Genomic DNA, 22,579 nt, shown 5'->3' with positions numbered 1-22,579 from the left:
CCCAGAAAGGTTATCAAAGCATGAAAGATGACAAATGCTGTTAAATAAAAAAGGGGAAGGAAGCCTTGTAAACTGTTGATGGGGTTGTACATTAATAAAATTGTTTTGAAAAACAGGATGGATGATCTTCATGAAATTAAAAACAGAACTAGAATATAATTTGGCAATCCCTCTCCTGGGCACTGGCACAGATACAATGAAGTGACTAAGTTAAAGAAACATCTTCTCACCCAGGTTCACAGACTCATCAATCATCAACTGATGAATCTTTCTCTCTCTCTCTCTCTCTCTCTCTCTCTCTCTCTCTCTCTCTCTCTCATACACACACACACAAACACATACTCTCTCTCTCTCTCTCTCTCTCTCTCTCTCTCTCTCTCTCTCTCTCTCTCTCTCTCACACACACACACACACACACACATACACACACACACACACGCCAGAGAAGGAGATAGGATCCCCTGGAACTAGAACTACGGCAATTGCGAGCTGCCAGGTCTGGATGCTGGGAACCAAACTCAGGTCCTCTGTCAGAGCAGCGAGCTAGCTCTCTGAACTTGTCAGTTATCTTTTAGTCAGAATCTTCAGGGGTGCAGGTGTAGTGAGAGTTGAGGGAGAGAATATACCCCCGGGAGATGGAACAGCAATTATGTATGGAATGTAGAAGCACAAAAGTAAAAGCAATGTTTTCTGCAGTCAGCATCTAAATAAGGGAAGAAGACCCTTTTGGCTGTAAAGGAGATGGAGAGGCAGGCAATAGAAAAAAACGACCCTTGGAAGTGCCACTCACTCTGATCTTCTGGACTATGTATGGCCAACCATACTTTGCCACCAATAGTTGATACTTTCCTCAGGAGGCTATGACATGTTTCAGGTGGATGAGGACCCTACTGTCCTTGAAGAGACACTTACTATAAAAGCGGCTTTCTGCCAGCTGTGTAGTCCATTATAGCTGTAATGTAAGTTTAATGCAACCTGACATTCACCATAGTAAATAGTTACCAGGGTGTAGAACAAGAAATAAGCCCCTCCCCACCCGGCCACCTCCCCTGCCAAGACGCTAACTAGTCTCTTGATCTGGAAGTAGTCAAGATGCTGTAATCTTTTGGTTCACTTTTCAAGACAAAAATAAAGAGCTGTCCTTTATTACTGTAGTAGAGTCACAGTGGCATGGAACAATCAAAGTAGGCCATTAGCAGAAGCTTCTTTGTTCAAATGACAAACATCAATGGGCATGTCTCTGGGAAATCCCAGAGCTGACAAGTGGGGATGAACTGGCTGACTGCTAGCAGGATACACCAGGTTTGCTTTGGGCGTTGTTTTAGCAAAGACACCAGAAGTAGTGATTACGGTTCACTTGGGTTTTGAACTGATTTTTAAAATGCTGACAGTTAGTTAAATCACTCACTGGGTGGAATAATCACCCTGAAAGGAACTGAGAGGGTGCAACTTGTATTATAAAATGGAACTGAGTACAGAGACACGGCAGTAATGGGTGTAGAGAAGATATCTTTGTCAGAATAACAGAGATGATTAAAGATGTGTTAGACATCCTCTCCACTGGGTACTCTCAGTGACATGAACACAACAGCTAAATTGAGCAATTACAAAGTTAAGTATAACTCAGAGAGCATCTTTCCTCCTTTAGAAAACAGTTAATGCCAAGTTAGCTTAGCCTGTCTGAATCACACAGTGACTAGCTTTAGAGGTTACAAACTGTTTGGTCTTGTGAAACCCACTGAGAATGGACAGACTATAAATGCAATATATTGTGCCACTTGAAATTAAAAATGGTATTATAAAATGTTAGATATTATATATAAATATATATGTATATGTACATGTATATATATCTATATCTACAGCTATGGCTATGCTACCAAACAAGCAGATTCCTTCTAAACATCACTGAAAAATATACCTGTATTCATAGGAGCCAAAAGAAACCAGGAAAAGAGGCACCTGGTCCCTATTCAGAGCTGTTTGCAGTTATCAGAGAGAAAATTAGCTCTGACATTTTAGAGAGAGGAAGAACAGAGTGAGTCTGGGAGAGAAGAGGGTTGATTTCAGTGGCTGCTTGTGACAGAACTGTGATTATGGAACTGTAAAGTTGGAGTAGCCTTTCACAGACAGCTCTTTATGCATACTGCTCAAATGTAATACCATGCCCAAACTACCCCCAAACCAGTGTAGTTTCTATTTGTGTAGACTTCTGAGAATTAACGTGTAATTTTATAATTAGATAAAAATATTTTACATAGAGTGTAAGTGACTTTTAAGAAAAAGTCAAAGCACAGGACATGATTCCTACCCACACTCTGCTCCCCACCTCTTCTGCTCCGCACCAGCTGTGGAGAGGGCAAGGTGCTCAGCGCCAGAGGGTCCAAGCAATGAGCCTTCATGGGGTCTCACAGACTCCACCTACAGGCCTGTGTTTCAAGGAACAATGTAGTGAATTTCATCCACTCTCTTTTCCATTTCTAGATTGCACTGTGATTGCTGAAAAACAGTAACTTCTCAAAGGACACTGCCAGTACGTCTCTACTCACAGTCCAGTCCTGATCAACATGGCTGCTCCTCCAGCTCCAACTGCTGGCCCTGACAGGATGATCTCCTGCTCTTTCCCAAGTTTGCTTTTCCTTATTCTGATTCAATCCCTCCACTCACACATCTAAACTTGCTTTCTTCTTTGTCCACATTAGTTTTCCTCTGTCTCTATTTTGTATCATGCATACTCTGGAGCCAGTGCTTTTTAAGAAGCCTGTATTAGTGGCCACATTGATATCCTAGCACTTGCTGCTCTGCAGAGAGTCTGGGTTCTGTTTCCAGCATCGTGTCTCATAGCCACCTATGGACTTCACAATTTTTTTGGCCTCTATAGGTACTAGGCACACATACAGTAAATATATACAAATGCAGGAACACACACACACACACACACACACGAAATAAATCTTAATAAAAACTTATTCTATAGTAATTAAAGTTATGTGCCTTAAAGTTTTCTTTGAGGCATTAGTCCTTGATATAAAAAGGATTCTCATTTTCATTTCATACCCTAATTCTCAGTATCTTAAAAATCTGTGACTGTTATCTCTTAGCTCAAACTCTTTTTTTTTCCTCAACAATTGTAGTTCTTATTATTTCTATTTTTTATTTCAATCCATTCTACTATTCTGTTTTTGGATACATTTTTATTAGCTTTTATATAGTTAGAGAAAGAATGTAGCCATGCACTCTAGGAGAAGTTGCTGGAAGGAAGATAAAGCAATGGCTCTCTGCTCTTGAGACCCAGTGTGTTCATATTCCAGGGTGGAGTGTTTCTAGGATTCAATATGGAGCCCTGTGGCATGAGCCTTTTCTGCCTCCTCCTACCCCACTGGGGGAAGCTTGGATGAGTTCTTCCCCAGAATCTCAAAGTAAGAGAGACAGCATGAACAAACTTTCCAACATGGCTCTGACTGACTGGGGCATGCTTCATCAGATGACAGGCAACATACTCATATTCCAAATTAAAACACTTGGACCAGCTCTGCAGTCACCGGCAGCTGCCACGCTCTGAGGCACTTACTTTGGGATGTAGAAAGGTTAGAGAAGGCTGACTTTGTTCGGCCTGCCAGCCATTCCAAGCTTTCGTGCATGTTGGCCAAGGCTTTGAGGTCACTGACATCACGGAGAATATCCTGTGGAGGAATGAGTTTGTCACCAAGGTTTCCAATCAGGACTTCAGACTCCTTGCCAAAGGCTGCCCTGAAAAACAAACAAACGGCACCACACTCATTGCTTGGGAAAGGATGGAGACAGAGTTTATGCACTTAGTTTAAAAAGATTCGGAAGCAAATCAGATATAAGCATTAACATGTGCTCGCAGGAATAAGCACAGAGTCATGCAGAAACGATGCACGGCTCCTTGAACTCACAGGGCTTCCCAGAGCCCACTGCCTTCAAAACGCTCTGAGGGGTGAGGAAGTTACATGGGGTAATAAAGGACAGGCCAGGAAAGGACTCTGGAGACCACCTGGCTCAGACACTGCAGGGATGAAACTTTCACCACTTTTTAAGGGAGAAGGGGGAGAAGAGAGGGAGAGGGAGAGAAAGAGAGAAGGTGGGAGAGGCTGCTAATGTGAAAAGAGATCACTAGGAGTTAAGTCACACCCGTGGATAAGCACAGCTAATACCAGAGGAGGCTGAAAGAGGCGCCTTGAGCCTTTTCTAAGTCCTAAGGCTTTTAAAACTCAAAGCAGCTTAGTGAACAGATAGATGTGGGGGCTATATTTGAATGGAAAAACACAATTTAAGCTTTGAGTAAGCAGTGGGTAGTAACATGAAATACAATAAAATATCTTTCTTTCTTTACTAGATAATTTCTTTATTTACATTTCACATGTTATCCCCTTTCCCAGGCACTTAAGATCTAGTACCAGAGACAAACAGAACTTAAAATCCAATACCAGATCTAGCACTGTGACAGAAACCCTGTGGTGAATTAAGTGCTGGTAAAGGTGTCTGACACTAAGCCATCGCCCATGATTAACATCATTTCAGCAGAAAGGATGCTCTTGAGGGGAGTGGCTGATTTGTGTATGCTGTGGTGAAAGGGACAAGAGAGCACACTAAACCGTGCACATGAAACCTCAACATGTTGACAGACACTACCTGTGGTCTGACCCTACAAATGACACATGTCTAACTAGCTTCCAAGTGATGCTTGGGTAAAAATTAGTGCCCAGGCTTCTAAGTTGAGAAATCCAGGTATGAAACCTTAGTCTGTTGCTTCCTGAAGATGTGATGCTGAAATTCCCCATGTGATACTTCTGTTAGCAATGGTACCGACCTTTTTTGCAGTAAAGTGAGGATCAGGTAGGGTAGTTTTGAAAACTTTTCACTGGAAAGATATCAGTAATCATGAAAATACAATCTCTATATGTCCATCCACTAGTTTCACCACCAGCAACTCACAGCGAACTGTGTTTCTTGTCTTCATCCCCTGCCAGTGATATTTAAGCATATAACACAATGCTTAAATTGCTCAACAGAAACTATCAAATTTTAGTTATTATTTTTCTTAGGTCCACTGAGAATCCTAGTTATTTATAAATGACTCAAGGTATGTGCTGATGAGAGCACTAGGTAAGAGTAAATAGTGGGAGGTAAGTCCCAGGAATAGTATTGCAGATGGAACCTTCCGGCAGTATAGTTACTGTAGAGGTGAATTCCTATAACAGAAACCCTGGTCTCCTACCCAGTGCTCCTTATTCCAGTCCTGCCTAATAAAAGGCCCTTCATATTGTTGTGGTTGAAAATGTGCCCAATATCAAAATGATAAAACAAACAATTTCACTAGATCTCCCCATTCCTCTTGCAGATGTGGTTCTGAGTGCCATGTGATAGGAAATCAGAGCTGTGTAGCAGACAACTCTGTAGTGATCATGGTGGACAAGGACCACTTTTGTCTATCCCCTGCTGGCATGCAGCCATAGCAGCTGAGATACAGTGGCTCTTCTGAGACACAGGAGACCCTGCGAGAGGAAGTCATTGCTCAGAATAATGGAGACTAAAGAGAGACAGTGCAAGCCCACTTGTGACATCACAGGTGCAGCACTGAAGCCCCAGACAATACGCTTCTGGGCTTTGTGTCAGAGAAGAGAAAACGAAGGCTTTATTGTTTAAACTGCTGCTATTTCTACTTTGCTAATAGTTGCTAAATGCAATTTCTGACTGACACAATCATCTAATTAGCATAAGTGAGGTCATCCTCAGAAAACTTCATCTGAATTTGTCTGTCCTTAAAATCTAGTTACTGGGAAAAGCAAAACTAAGTCTCCTTCATGATGTGAGAACAGCAAACATCTATAATATCTTCCCTTGGGCTAGGCTGCAAATATCTACTTTTCTTAAAATGTCCTTATAAATCAACTTTTCCAGCCCCTTAACCACCTTTGATAGATATAACACAAAGTATGTCTCTGAGCTGGGAGGTTACAAAGCCACAGGGGAGGCAAAGAGCTTTGAAAGCCAGGCTTGGAGCCATTTTTATGCATGCAGGTCTAACCCTGGGTGGAATGTGACAATCAAGACAAGTGTATTTATGCAGAGGTCTAATCCATATGTGCAGGTCTGTGGGCCCCAGGCACTGTATGCTGGTCCTCTTCCCTCTGGATCTGTGACATTTGCTTAACCTCCTCAGACAGGAGAGCAATAGACTTAGAAAAATACAAACTGCCTCATGTTGAATACATAGCAGACATCTCATTTGACAGGAATCCATAATCACCCCCTAACAACCTGGAAGACGCATAGAAACCATGATATGGAGAATAACTGATTGACAGCTATAACCGTTTCACACACAAAATCATTCCTTTAAGGATGTGTGTAGGTGTGAAAGAGCCCTGGTGGAAGAGTTCCATGTGTTAAAATAACCTCAGCAAGATGCCTGGCTGCAGATTTATTTATTTATTTATTTTTCTTTCTTTTTTTTTCTTTCTTTTTTTTTTATTATTCGATATAATTTATTTACATTTCAAATGATTTCCCCTCTTCTAGCCCCCCCACTCCCCGAAAGTCCCGCAAGCCCCCTTCTCTTCCCCTGTCCTCCCACCCACCCCTTCCCACTTCCCCGTTCTGGTTTTGCTGAATACTGTTTCACTGAGTCTTTCCAAAACCAGGGGCCACTCCTCCTTTCTTCTTGTACCTCATTTGATGTGTGGATTATGTTTTGGGTATTCCAGTTTTCTAGGTTAATATCCACTTATTAGTGAGTGCATACCATGATTCACCTTTTGAGTCTGGGTTACCTCACTTAGTATGATATTCTCTAGCTCCATCCATTTGCCTAAGAATTTCATGAATTCATTGTTTCTAATGGCTGAATAGTACTCCATTGTGTAGATATACCACATTTTTTGCATCCACTCTTCTGTTGAGGGATACCTGGGTTCTTTCCAGCATCTGGCAATTACAAATAGGGCTGCTATGAACATAGTAGAACATGTATCCTTATTACATGGTGGGGAGTCTTCTGGGTATATGCCCAGGAGTGGTATAGCAGGATCTTCTGGAAGTAAGGTGCCCAGTTTTCGGAGGAACCGCCAGACTGATTTCCAGAGTGGTTGTACCAATTTGCAACCCCACCAGCAGTGGAGGAGTGTTCCTCTTTCTCCACACCCTCTCCAACACCTGCTGTCTCTTGAATTTTTAATCTTAGCCATTCTGACTGGTGTAAGATGAAATCTTAGGGTTGTTTTGATTTGCATTTCCCTAATGACTAATGAAGTTGAGCATTTTTTAAGATGCTTCTCCGCCATCCGAAGTTCTTCAGGTGACACCAATAGCGTATGCTCTAAGAGCAAGAATTGACAAATGGGACCTCATAAAATTACAAAGTTTCTGTAAGGCAAAGGACACCATCAAGAGGACAAATCGGCAACCAACAAATTGGGAAAAGATCTTCACCAATCCTACATCAGATAGAGGGCTAATATCCAATATATATAAAGAACTCAAGAAGTTAGACTCCAGAAAACCAAACAACCCTATTAAAAAATGGGGTACAGAGTTAAACAGATTTATTTTTTAAACTCTCTGCTTTATTAAATTGAACCACATCAACACTATGGAGTCATTAGAAATTATTCAATAGAGAACTCTTAATATCACAGAAACTATTTGGTGTGCCTTATTTTTAGTGATGATATGCAGTTGGCTCAAATAAACTGTTATACTGTGTGCACAGTATATGACTGAAACAGAATAATGTCATATATGGATCTAAAGAATATTATATCTATTTGCCAAAAAATGTCAACTAAGGGACTTGAGCATTCTTTTGAGATCTTGTATATCTCCCTAACTTTCCTCGGCAAACATGAGAAGACATTTCAGTAGGCTTGCTAGGAACTCTAGGAAGGGAGACAAGAGGACACGGGAACCACAGACCACCAGAATGATACTAGGAGGAGTCTGGCTAGGTTGTAGCTGGCCTTGAATTGTGGCTCCAGTATGCTAAAGATACAACCAATGTTTCTGTAAATATCTCACCACCATAATGATGGCTACTGACAACTGGATGAGAGTAACTGCCTCTCTCTAGGTCTGAATTTGCAGTTTTTATCTTCTTCCTTTGAAAGCACATTATTTAGTGAAAATATACTTTTGAATGCCATAGGCAACAGAACAATTGATGTTGAAAACATGTTGTAGCAGGTACTTGGTAGTAACAGGTCCTTATTGCTGTTCATTCACACACACACACACACACACACACACACACACACACACACACACACAAAGAGAGGGAGAGAGGGAAAGGGAGAGGGAGAGAGGGAGAGGGAGAGAGGAAGAAAGGGAGAGAGGGAGAGAGGGAGAGGAAGAGAGAAGGAGAGAGAGAGGGAGGGAGGGAGAGGGAGAGAAGGAGAGGGAGAGGGAGAGAGGGAGAGGGAGAAGGAGAGAGGGAGAGGGAGAGGGAGAGGGAGGGAGGGAGAGAGGGAAGGAGGGAGGGAGAGGGAGAGGGAGAGAGAGAGGGAGAGGGAGAGGGAGAGGGAGAGCCAGGGATAGAAGGCAGAAGTCATTCCTCCTATGTTTAAGGAACTGACCCTTTGGGAAGAACCCCCTCATAGCCAGAAGGCCAATAAGCACACTCAGTGTATGAAACTGAAGAAGTATGTTAAGCCTCTTAAGCTTAAATTTTACCACACTTAAAAAAAAAAAAAACCAACTCTAAAATCCTTGATCTGACAAGGATTCATTTAAGAGAATTTTGCCAAGAGTGTTAAATCTGTTTAACTTAATTTTACCACACAGTTATAATCTTTAAAGAAGTCTATCTGACAAGAATTCATTTCAAAGAATTTTGCAAAAGATGCACAAAATTGTCTCCATTTAGAACTTAAATAATTCTGTTATCTACTGAAAGGAAGAGGGAAAAAAATCTGCATTTTCAGCAGGCTACATGAAATTATGAAAGAAACATCATAAATGGTTTCAAAAGTGATTGATTTGAAGATTTGAGCTATATCAGACATGACACATACCCATTTCTGTCTCTTTCCTGTGCTTGTTCCCTGAGTCTTTCCCCACCATTTCCCAGTGCTGAGATCAGCTTGGAGGCAATAGTCCCTAGATTGTGGAGCATGTTGTCTGGAGGGCAAGGACCACTGTGTCAAAATAATAACGGAGGTGAAAAGACCCACGCCAATGGCTATGTATACAGACAGACTCCTTCCTTCCTGGGCCTGACAGTGCCAGGTTCACATGAAACAGGCACATGGTGTATGGGGTTGCCTTCCTTGCCTGAAAGTTTTCTACCAGTCCTTCTGTTAGGTTTATTCAGGGTTTCATTCACAGCCACATTATCTTGTTTAACAACGTTGTTGACAAAGAATGAAAACAGTGCATACCTGCCTTCCCTTCTCCAGCCATGTTCTTAATTCAGATGGTGCTGGTAAGGTATAACAGTGGGAAGTCCTGGGCAGAATCCAGCTCTTACCAGTCAGGACACTTCTTACACTGTTGCTGTGCCAGAATGGAATACTTGACCCAAAGACTAATCATATTGAACCCCTTAATAACAAGGAAAGATGAGTCTTGGGATTCAGGATTAAAAGTAGAAAGAGTCTCTTCTTTCATCAGTAATACCACTCACGGAATTTTTGTTCTTTTACCCTCAGATTTGGGCTAAGCCAGGCTTGGTAGTGCCCAGGAAGGTGCCCACTGCTGGAAGATACAACAGTGGTTGTATTTAGTTGGAAGGAGAACTTGTCATTGGGCTGCTTTGAACTTCTCACATGACTGAATCAATAGGCAGAGAAAGAGATTACTTGGATGCCTGGGAGTCACCCAATTTTCCAGGGACAAAGTAAGTTGCCTCAATGCAATAGGATTAGCAGGATCATGTATATACAGGGACTGCTCTTAGTAAGTTCATGTTCACAGTAAACAGTATGCTAAAGACATGGTACACAGACATGTCTGTGTCTACCTAATAGGTAGGGCTATTAGGGATTCAGGTCTTTAAGGAACAAAGGCTAGAGAAACAGGAGAGAGCTTTGTCTAGCTGAGGCACTGGCAATAGGTAAGGGCAATATGGAGCTGGTGGCTGCAGTATGTGCTCCTCATTCCTGTTACCACAGTGCAACCTGGTACGCCAAGACAGGTAGCAACCAACGCTGGTTCGCACTTTTACTTTATTTGCTATTTTATTAATACGGAATAGATGAGCAAAGTTTCTAGTTTCCTTATATCCTTGGTAAATTTGCTACTTCATGATTTTTTTATTTCTTCTTTTTAAATAAAACCATCCTCATGCATGTACAGAGTATTGTAAAGATCTCATAGTTGAATGGTTCAGGAGACTCCAAGTCTTTCCTTCAGGGTGGAAAAGCAGAGAGTGGCTTTACACAAAGCATAATTACTCCGGACTGAGGAAAAGCATGGCTTTCTAAGATGTGGGTAGAAGGTAAGAATGAGTAACAAAGAGTAACAGAGAGGGTAGATCTTTCTAGGATTGCAGTTCATCCCTGCCCTTTTCGTGGTTCTGACATACATTGGAAGAATGTAGCACAATCCTTGCTCACTGCAAGACATCTAGGCCCTGAAATCAGAGGTCTTGGTAGAAAACTGAAAGGCAAAGGGAAAGGAGAAGCAGTGCATCCTATCCCTCGCAGCCATGGCTGCCCCTTCTGTGTGGTTCTCTATACCCCACTGTACCCTGGCTTCCCTGGGCTGTACTAACATGCGGCCCTTCTGGCAGTTCAGCTATGAGGTGGTGTGGAGGTCCTACCGTTACTGTGGTTAACATTAACATCTCTGTGCTCCTCTGACCCTCCTTAACCCTGGGAATCAATCCTACATTGTGTTCACTATGAGATAGGTACATGAAGTGGACTTCCCAAGTTGTACTTTGATGTATGTAAGATTCCATACTGATACCTGTAGTAGTGCTAATGAGAATTAGATTCTTTGACAGTTGATTGGTTGGTTCTGCTGTATAGATAAAGAAAGTGAAACATTTTAATATGAACCATTAAAAATCACTGAGGAATTATCTGGAAGAGATTAAACTGATGAAAGTTATAGCAGACCAGATCACCGGCCCGGATTCCTAAAAATACTGACTGGTTCTTATAAGATGTGACAATGACACTTCCATTTTCACACTTCTGCTCTTTACAACTACAAAACCTTCAGCCTTCTTAAACTTCTAATTTGTCCTTGTCAAAAATGATGGGGATAGAATATCCCTGATGGTTCTTTAATCAGGTTTTCAAAATTTGTTTTTCTAAAATCATCTCAGTATAATTAGGGAAGATACTTGACATCAACCTATGGCTTTCACATGCACATTTGCCTGGTCTGTCTCTCTGTCTCTGTCTCTGTCTCTCTCTTTCTTTCTTTCTTTCTTTCTTTCTTTCTTTCTTTCTTTCTTTCTTTCTTTCTCTCTCTCTCTCTCTCTCTCTCTCTCTCTCTCTCTCTCTCTCTCTCTCACACACACACACACACACACACACTACTTTTGAGTGGCTAGATCAGGCTATGCAGTGCACAGAGATTGAACAGGGTGTTGGGAGGGGGACAGGATATGTTAGGTCCTTGGTGTATTCTTTGGAATCAAGTTATATATGGGTAAACACCAAACGCTTTTCTTTTCTTGCATTTTGTTAGAGACTGAGAAATAAATACTCATTTTATTTTATTTTTTCAGTTAAAGAAATAACAGGCTCTGTGGGATTCTATTCATTTGGGGATAATAAGCCAGTAATTCACCATGGCTGCAGTGGAGCAGGGATGGGTAGGGATGCCCACTTGTCCCTTTGTGCCTTTAAGTCAGCATGTTTACTGGACTCAGAGACCTAGACTTAGTGATTTATGATGTTTTGTACATGTTAAAACCCATACTTAAGTCCCTTTAAGCAACTAAAAATTTAGTTCTATCTTTACGGATTTTCTCATTTTAGAGATTCACGTATAATTTCTACTCATATCCAGGCTTACTATTTTCCTTTCATTTTGCATATTTTCAGGATTCATCCATATTGAAGGATGTAGCAGTACTTTGATATTGCACATTAGCAAATAAGAATGTATTATCTGATATATCAATTCATCTATTCAGCATGTGGATTTACGTGGTTGGTTTCCCACTTTAAGTAGTTATGATGCTGCTAAAAACGTTTCTGTACACAACTTTCTTTCTCTTTCCTGCCCCCCTCCTCTCTTCCCACTCCCTCTCCTTCTCCTTCTCTCTCTTTGACAGACTCTTGCTATGTAGCTGAGGCTGGCCTGCAACTCACACTTCTCTTGCATTTGCCTCCTGAGTGCTGAGATTGGAGAGATGTATGTCTGGACCTTTCTTCCCTGCCTTAGCACAGATGATTTACTCAGGCCTTTGTGTTGTTAGGCAAGTATCCATTCTGCAGCCCTATCTTACTCTTAGTTGATCCAAGGGTGCAGCAAAAGGTTTCCCAGGGTCTGAACTTGCTTTAGGATTCTCTTGCCTCAGCCTATAGAGTAGCTGGGATTACAGGCTTGTGTCTACATGTGCAGCTATGACACTGTCTTACATACATTTTGTGTAGATCTATATTCACTTGTCTTGGTGCACATACCTAAAAGTGGACTTGCTGGACTGGATGATAATACAAACTTTAACCTTTGAGAGATGGTTTAAGGGTTCAAATTCCCATGTCATTGTTAACAATTGTTATTATCTGGCCTTTAACATTACAGTAATGGTCTTGTGGGAACAGCAGTTTTAATCTGCATTTTTGTGATAGCTAATTATTTGTGATAACAACATTCTCCTTGTCTTTATTTCAGATGATTTGACATCCTTCTCCCCAAAAGAGTAAAAACAATAATGACTTTGCTTTAGCCATAAAGAGGAAATGGTATTGCCTTAGCTCCCTTGTCATGGTACATCTACAAATGGAAGAAATAATTAAATGGCTGATAAGAGTTGAACAAGAGGCAACACAAACTGTGATTCCTGAGAGAAGGCAAACAAGGAATAGCCATGCCAGCTTATCCAACTGGTGACATTACCTAGATGACAGTGCAAGCAAATACACACACACACACACACACACACACATCTTTCTACATACATATGTATGTGAGTATCCATACATACATCTCTTAATTAGTATAGAATATATCATCAAAGTAGGGAAGCATAAACATACATCCACTACAATAATACCTCGAAGAGTGACACAGTCAGAGGACATTCAGGGCCATTATGATAAGTATAGTAAATTAAAAGAATTGAGTTTGTTTCAGAGTATATCATCTGACCATAAGAGACCACATTATGAATCAATAACAAAATATATCTGGGATATCTCTGCACATTTGAAATTTATGGACAGTATCTAAGTAGTCTCAGCTCACAAAGAAAATCATCAGGGAAAGAGAAAATACTTTGAAATGGAGGATAAAGAAAATGCGATATGTCAACATTTGTGGGGCACAGCTAAAGCAGAACTTATAGAGAGGAATCTAAATCTGTAAATGCCCATATCAGAAAAAGAAGGAGGAGAAGGAGGAGGAGGACAGGATCAGTGATGCCAGCTTTGACCCTTAGGTACTTACAGTGCCATACAAAGAATAAAGTAACCCAAAGTTAGGTGAAAGCAACAGCTACAGAATGACAAATCTAATCAGTAAAGTTAATGAAACAACAAAAAGGTTCTTGGTAAAAATGGATAAAATTAAGAAACCTCAGAGCTTCATAAATGCTTGGTGATAAATGGAGCTTGGTTATTAACGTCCACAGTGCAGCCACACTCACTGCCTAAATATGTAAATAAAGTATTACTGGAACACAGCTTCTCTCCTTATCTGTGTGTTGTGTACTATGGTTGTATCCATACTACAATAGCAGAGGAAAGCAGATGAAAATGAAACTACATGGCTTACAAAGCCAAAAATGCTAAGTATGTATGCTATTCTACAAAGAGATGGACAGCCTTTGCCCTAAATAAACTGATGAATAAAAAAGTGAGAGAACACATACTACTAATATCAGAATTTAAGTGGGGGCTATTACCACAGATCCTACAGACATTAAAGGGATACATGGGAATATTCAAACCTGTCCCAAGTCCTTGACTGTAGTAACTTAGATCAAAGAAGTGAATAAATTCTTTGAAATGTTTAATTTACAAAAGGGATTAAAAAATAATAGGATCTATAAATATACACATATCCATGCATATTGAAGAGACCAAAATAATAACTAAAGGTTCTCAAAAGGGAAAAAGAACAGATGGCTTCATTATAGAATCTTAACAAGCATTTAAAAAAATAATACTAGTTTTATGCAAACTCTTACAGCAAATAAAAACAGGCAAGATATGGACAAGAAAGTGAAGCAATGAGGGCTCTGGGCAATTTCATATAATATTAAAATATGTACTGATTCCATGATCCAGCCACTCTTCTTCCATGTGATTATCCAAAAGAATAAAGACACATAAAGAGAGATTTTTATAAGAATTAATGAGCAAGATAGCATCATTAATAGAAGTTTTAGTTATAAGGGACTAAGACTGGACATAATCAAAACTTTTTAATAGAAGTCTGTGGGGAAAAAAAACCTATGGTCTACCCATACAATAGAATACAAGTCAACCATAAATATAAAGCACTAATGAGAAAAATTGTTACTACTCTAGAGGCAGAGAAACCTGGGAGCAGGAAGCAGAATGGTAAATGAGGCAGACTAAAGTGACATTCAATAGTCAATTTGTCTTAGTCAGGGTTTCTATTCCTGCACAAACATCATGACCAAGAAGCAAGTTGGGGAGGAAAGGGTTTAACTAGCTTACACTTTCGACATTGCTGTTGGTCACCAAAGGAAGTCAGGGCTGGAACTCAAGCAGGTCAGGAAGCAGGAGCTGATGCAGAGGCCATGGAGGGATGTTACTTACTGGCTTGCTTCCTCTGCCTTGCTCAGCTTGTTTTCTTACAGAACCCAAGACTACCAGCCCAAGGATGGCACCGCCCACAATGGGCCCTCTCCCCTTGATCACTAATTGAGAAAATGCCTTACAGCTGGATCTCATGGAGGCACTTCCTCACCTGAAGCTCCTTTCTCTGTGATAACACCAGCCTGTGTCAAGTTGACACAGAACCAGCCAGTACACCAACTTTATTCAGAGCCTCAGACAATTTATACTATGAGGGTTAAGAAAGGTTACATGAGTCAAGTTCTCATGAGTTAAAGTGTTATACAATCACAAGGACAAACCATACATGGCAAAAACATGTTTCCCCATAATAGGCACAACTGAGTAACCACAGCAAGCAGTAATGAGTAATCTGAAGTAAACTCCTATCTACTCTACCTGGGAGGAGTGTGAAAACACTTTCCAAGAACAATTCCATGTTTTTAAGAAATTGAGGTCAAAACTGTCTTGTTTTCTGGGAGCGTTCTCACAAGCTTTCAGAACTCTCCTCATATGACTCTATAACTGGACTGTGTTCTGACAAACATTGACATGGAAGAAGCTCAAGCCGGAAGTGAAACAAGAGGAGGGAAACAGAAGACAAAGCGTGTGCTCAGAATAAGTCTACTCACAGGAAATTCTAGCAATCTAGTTAGGCCAAACTATCTATGGAGAAGATATCAGAACTGTGGATGCTTTCAATGTGGAAAGGGGCAAAGAACCTTTCTTGGAATAATGGATGAGTTTTACAACTCTTTGGAGTAAAGGTCGTGTGTGTGTGTGTGTGTGTGTGTGTGTCTGAGAGACAGAGATAGAGACTAAATTTGTCAAAACTCATCAAAGTGAACACTAAGATTAGCTGTATTTCACTGTACATATTAAAGTAAAAACATAACTGAGAAGAAAATCCTGGTAATAATGCAATGAAATGAAAGGAATGCATTCCTATAGTATAGTAAGTGTATGAGTGAGAGAGAGGACAGGAAAGAAAGGGAAGGGCAGAAGAGAACATGTTCTTCACAGGAGAATCTTAGTGCTGTTTCACACAAATGTTATTGATGGCTGTAGAAACTATTGGTGAATGTTTGTTAGGAAAGAGGAAAACCTAGAGTCTTGATGTCTCATATAATTCATATAATTAATAACCACTGGGAGTTAAGAGCATCTTTTCAAAGGTGAGACCTGCTAGTCACCACCTTAACCAAATGGCTGTCACACAGCACAGCTGGACTTCAGGTGTGGTGACACAGTGGGAAGCCTAAATGATCATCTGAATTGTTCATGCAGAAGACTGTTGCAAAGCAACTGTTAGAAAAATAAACCCTCCGGCCTGTATTCTCATCCAAGGAATCCACTGCATGTATAACAGGAGCTGATGTGTGGCAGGTTAATGGAAACTAAATGGGTGATTTTTGACCAGATCATGGATTTAAAATGACAGAGGTGACAGTGTTTGGAGAATGAGTGGGGAAGTATAATTATACACCAATGGTTCTCAACCTGTGGTTGTTATCGTTTTGGGAGTTAAATGACGCCAATTTGCAGGGGCTGCCTAAGAGCAATGGAAAGCCAGATATTTACATTATGATTTATAACAGTAACAAAATTACAATTATGACGTAGCAACAAAAATAATTTTATGGTTGATAGTCACTACAACGAAGAAGGGTATTAAAGGGCCTCTGTATTAGAAAGGTGGAGAAGCACTGATGTAGACTATAAGTATGAATGCATAATGGTCATTAAACGAAGATCATGTCCTAACTTCAAAGATTATGAATATATTCCTTCCAATGGAAGATTTGTAAAAAACATCACATAAAAGAGTCATCTGGGAAGAAGGAACATCCACTGTAAAAATGTCCCTAAGAGACTACAAGCCTATAGGGGGATTCTCTTTATGAATGATTGCTATGGAAGGGCTCAGCCCATTGCATATAGTATGCTTCTGGGAAGGTGGTCCTGGGAGGTGGTTTGTGAGACTGATGGGGAGGGGGGAACCGGAAAGCATTCGGAATGTAAACAAAGAATATAGAAAATAAAAAAAATTTAAAAATTAAAAATAAGAAGAAAGCATGCTGAGCAAGCCTTGAAGATTTCACTTTCCTAGCAGTGTTCATCCACGGCCTCTGCTTTAGTTCTTGTCTCCAGGTTCCTGTCTTGCTTTAGCTCTTGCTCTGACTTTCTTCAGTCATGGACTTAACCTCCATGGTATATATGATACAATAGACCTTTCATCCAAATTGCTTTTGGTCATGGTGTTAGCCAATAAACAAACAAAACAAAAACAAAAAAAGCAAACTAGGACAAAGATATTTACAGATGAGATTAAGAAGGCTGAAGAGGAGATTATTCTGGATTATGTGATACACCAAGTAACTACATGGTCCTCAGATGAGGAGAACCTTTTATGGCTATGCTCTGGGAGAGAGATGTGTTTCCATAAGGGTTCTCCATTGATCTTTGGTTTTGTTATCCAAAAGCAACAACAACAACAACAACAATAACAACAACAATAAGAAGGCTGAAGATCAAGGGAAAACTTAAGAGGACGACACAGAAGCAATTGCTATGGTTTTCATAGGTGTCTCTTCTACCTCACCCCAAAGAGCTCCTGGGTACAGCAGTCTCATGCTCCCTGGAAGAATCCCTTGCAAGAGATCTACGTTTCTAACCAGAGTGCTGACCTTCCGGAAATGACGGTTTTATACTAGATATAATTTGTATATATGGTGAGAAGTTAATGTTGTCCTAAGTTAAAAATCTCAATATTACTAACATAAACAGAATTCTCATACACAGTTTCTTTTAGACAAAGAGATAAAACAAAACACCCCCCCCCCTTGATGCTGTCATGGTAATTGTGGGAAATGCCTTGACAGGTTCAATCCATGATGACACACATGCATACTTTCTTCCCTAGGGCTTTCTTTTTGCCTTTGTACAAGCATGCTAGGGTGGTTTATGTGTTGTGTTCTTATTAGAGATGAGCACAGAGAAACTATTGTATACAACTGAGATTTTCCAGAGGAAAAAAGGTCCGGATTACTAAATTCTGGGGTAAAGGTTCAGATACTACTGTGCTAAGGGCAGCCTTACCACCATGTGGGCTCACTATCCAGAGGACACAAAAGCAGCGTCTTTTATGGAGGAGGTTGGCAGCAAAAGACTAAGTTCAAAGAGTTGGTTTCCAATTAGAGGCTGTGATCTTAATCACAGGTCAGGGTAGGTAACTTTTTGATAAGTTCAAGTGTATTATTATGGGAGATGCATTAGGTTAAAAATCCTTATTCCTATTTGACTCAGCCCTGGAGAATTTCTATGCAAGGAATTCTGTAAAAGTTCTCTGTAATTAGCTTTATTTTAAGCTGCTATTTTCTTCCACAGCATTGCAACTTTTGTTCTTTGGCCTATATTAATAACAATATATGCAATAGAGTTACTTTTAAATTTTCTGGCTAATTTTCAATTTTATTTTTTGACACAGGGTCTCACTATGTAACCCTGGCTGGGCAGGAATAGGCTATGCAGACAATACTGGCCTTAACCCATGGCAGTCCTCTACATCCAAATGCTGGGACTACAAAAGTGGGACCCTGACCACATTTCCCATTGAAAATTGCCAAAGTGCAATAGAGATGGTTATGTCAGCAGCCCTCTGACCTGGACGATTACTCCACTTCCCACTCTCCAGAGCAAGCAATGGATGAAGACAGAAACCTGAGTTTTCAATAACCTTCCTCTCACATTTGTTGTATAGTCAGTATAAACGTGTGTCACTCAGCCAACAATGCAAAAGCAGTGATCACACTAAGGACTCTGGTTAAAGTGCTGAACCCTGATTTGATCTCAGAACTGGATGGCTTCAAAACCTACTCTAGGTAGTTTCTGTTTTTTTGTAAAAGTGTTGAACTGGAGATTTCAATGGAACATAGGAACCATCAAAGAACCAACCATTTTTTTTTTTTAAATGAGGTAACTTTATAAAGAAGATCCTTTGGTGCATAAAATAAAGTGATGAATCTTTACAAAAAATGTGCTGTGCATGTAAACACATTGAAGCTAGAGCCCTAAGCAGTACCAAAGAGTAGTAAGTTGTGCTCAGAATTTGATAAAACAGTCACAATACATGAGGTTACTTTTTTCTGTAAGGAGTACTCTATTATAAACTACACATGGAAAACATAAACAGTACTGTACTGAAATAGTCCATCTATGGTTATTTGTAAAATTTTTCAAAAATTTTATTATATATTTAAGAGATTAAGCACATTTACTATCTCATAGTTGAGAGATAGTCAAGGGCTCTATAATCTATGCTTGCAGCAAACGTCCCCAGCACTGTAGAGTATCATCAAGTATAGCGCCATACCACAAATCAGCTCCCCTGCTGTCTTCATCTGAGTATCTGATACCTTGCATTTTTAAATGTGTGCATTTACTTTTTCTTCTTCTTTTAAGACACAGGTTCATGTGTCTCTTGTTAGTCTCAAACTTCTATGTAGCCAACTCTCCTGCCTCTACCTCCTGAGCGATGAAGTCACAAGTGCGCACCACCATGCCTAGTTATTTTATGCGTGCTATCTACTGAGCTATACTCCAGGCTCTGAATTCGTGTTTTTAAAATCCCCCTTTAACTGTCCTCCCTCTGATGTGCTAGTTTAAATGAATAAATACATATAACCATAACCATTGGGGGAAAAGCCAAACACCAGCCTACATGTTGTTGGTACATATGTTGGTTGACTCATGAATGGTAGGATTTGAGGACAGAGCAGGGTAGGGCAGGATCACAGGCTCAGCTCAGGTCTAACTCCACGTTTTCTATATCTGACTTTTGGTACCAAGTGGCAGGATACATGGATGCATCCATAGGTAGACTAATAACTTTCCTGAAGATGGACTCAGGTCCCAATAAGCAAATATCTAACTGTGAACAGTATGTTACTTTAATGCACTGGCTCAACCTGCAATACAAATGCAATACAAGTGCATTCATGATGTCCACCATCTTGGAACAAGAATGATTTTAAACTTTCTTTTCTAAGCTAAGCACCCCAATTGAGCCTGGTCTCAGTGTTTCTTTCATGGATGAGAAACACTATGCATAAGCAGTGGACTCCATCTTGTTTCTTTAGTTATAGAGAGCCACATGTCACATGGGTTTTCTGCCAGGAGATATTATATGTCACTCACTCATACAGATAGTATCAGTCTTCAGACAATAACATGCTGTAAGCCTTAGAACTTTGTCAGAACAGAATTAAAATAATCAATAATCACTTATTGTGAGTTGAACATAATATGCCATGGCTTTCTTTTTTTTTATACTTTTTATTTTTGTTTTTTTATTATAATTTTTTATTTTCTATATTCTATTCTATGTTTACATTCTAAATGATTTTCCCTTTCCCAGTTCCCCCTCCCCATAAGTTCCCTAAGCCCTCTTCCCTCTGCCCATTCTCCTATCAACCCCCTCTTACTTCTCTGTCCTGGTGTTCCCCTACAATGCTGGAACAAGCCTTTCCAGGATCCGGGACCTCTCTCTCCTTCCTACTTCTAGGGAGTCATTTGGTATGTGAATTGTGTCTTGGGTATTCAGAGTTTCTGAGCTAATATCCACTTATCAGTGACTGTATTCCATGTGTGTTCTTCTGTAATTGGGTTACCTCACTTAGGATGATATTTTCCAGATCATTCCATTTCATGATCATTCCAGATCATGTCTACCAACATTCCATTTGCCTAAGAATTTCATGAATTCATTGTTTTTAATTGCTGAGTAGTATTCCATCGTGTAAATATACCACATTTTCTGTATCCATTCCTCCATTGAGGGACATCTGGATTCTTTCCAGCTTCTGGCTATTATAAATAGGGCTGCTATGAATGCCATGACTTTCAACTAGAGAAAATGAGTACAGGTTTACAAACAGATGCTGATGCGGTGGTGCACACCCTCCTTGGCGGATTACACTGTATTGACAGTTGTGATTTTCCCCCTCTGGTCATCATTGATTGGAGCAAGGATAACTAGGGGTTCAGTACTCTGAACAACATTCAGAATAGACAGAGGAAAGGATGAGAGAGGTGGAGAAAGACTGTCTGTGGCTGAGTGAGACCACAGAGACCACAGAGCTACCATGAAACTGGGAGGAAAGTGAAGATGAATGGATCCAAATGTCAGAGTGAGGATAATTGTGGAGAATCAGTGAACTGGCAGTAAATTGTAGCAGTGATTAAGGGTGTATGAGGAAAATATTTAAGCACGTAAAAAATTTAACATAAAGTAAGTTATCATGGCTATCATAATGTACACTGGCCTCTTGTCTCACTCCTCCCCAAGCTTTAGTTCTGCGTACCAGAAAAGCTCACATACAATGGTTGCAACATTATTTTTCCAATTCTTACAGGGATTAGATTTGTTACTAAACAATCTGTTCAAACTGCTAATGGTGTACTGACTTTAGACATTAGAAAAGCTGATCTGGTTGGGTCCCAGTTATATCTTGTTCCCTCCCTAATATCTCAGAGTTTTGTGTTTTGTGGGTTTATGTCACTTTTCCTTTGATAACACCACTCATCACACTAGAAAGAATCTGTACACTGCTCACACCAGTGACACCCTGACTGTCTGCTTATTCTTGGGATGATTGGGGGCCATGCCAAGTGGGAAAGCTGGGATGACCAACACTGAGGGTGAGAGTCTGGCAAGCTGAGAGCCCGAGGACTAGTAGTGAAAGACAAGAAGAGGCAGGCATGCTAGTGGCCCTTCATCACCTGGCGGGGAAACTCAACCTGCAGGCAAGCTGCTCAGCCCCCAGGGCAGGCATCCCACCCCCAGCCATGCCCGAGACTGTATCAGAAGGTCAGCTTTTAAAATCTGTTATTAACACTTCAAATGAGAGAAAAAGAAAGAGTGTTAAATTCATACCTAACTGGAAAATACTAAAGATTTTCACCTGAAATTACACAAACATACAATATATAAAATAGTGCTTTTAAAATGAGATTATGATTCTCAACAATTGTCTAGAAAAGCTAACATTTTGAACCTACATTGGAGTTTTTGTTTTATTTTTCACTTATTGATAGTTTTTCGCTAACAGGAGTTTTAATATAAGGAATAGAGCTCTGAATTCGTCAAACATTGATGTTTGTAGCTGAGTCTCTAGTTAATGACCTGTCTCTTTTGTTTAATTTTTAGACTTAAATCCGCTTCTTACCCTGAGTTGTTTGACTGTGTCCCCTATCTATCCATGACCTTCATCTTGTTTAATTGAGGGATAAAAAAAATTTAGCAACGCATTTCTACCCTTGCACTTCCTTAATATATTCATGAGTCTGATTCATCTTTCCTTTTCTAATTGCATTTTAACAGTCATATTAAGCATCTAGAGATAGGGCGATAAGTGCCTGCATTCTACAGAACATTTGTTAGAGCTAGCTGAAGTCTTCCCCACTGTATCACCACATTGCTCCTTCAGATTTATTAGAGGTCCTCACAGCAGCGGCAGTTCATGGAGACCTTTCAACAGCTGTTGCTTACATTATATTGGGGCCCTTTTAGATTTCAAGTGCAAGTTCTCGGAGGATTGTTAATGCTCCACTTTATTCCTATTGTTTCTATC

At 40.2% G+C, this 22,579-nt stretch overlaps 1 protein-coding gene across 2 annotated transcripts in view; it reads right to left on the bottom strand.

Annotated features, from left to right (window-relative positions):
• The window catches only part of Exoc4 (exocyst complex component 4), a 772,455-nt gene that overhangs the window by 124,083 nt on the left and 625,793 nt on the right, over positions 1-22,579 (bottom strand). For both annotated transcript variants that reach the window (XM_052173402.1, XM_052173403.1), the window contains one exon: positions 3,572-3,750. In XM_052173402.1, the coding sequence (XP_052029362.1) occupies positions 3,572-3,750 (179 nt within the window). The remainder of the gene's footprint in view (positions 1-3,571; positions 3,751-22,579) is intronic.

This window comes from Apodemus sylvaticus, chromosome 2, assembly GCF_947179515.1.
Source record: "Apodemus sylvaticus chromosome 2, mApoSyl1.1, whole genome shotgun sequence".
Taxonomy (NCBI): Eukaryota; Metazoa; Chordata; class Mammalia; order Rodentia; family Muridae; genus Apodemus; species Apodemus sylvaticus.
Note: the sequence above shows the minus strand (reverse complement) of the source record. Positions and strands in the feature narration are given on the sequence as shown.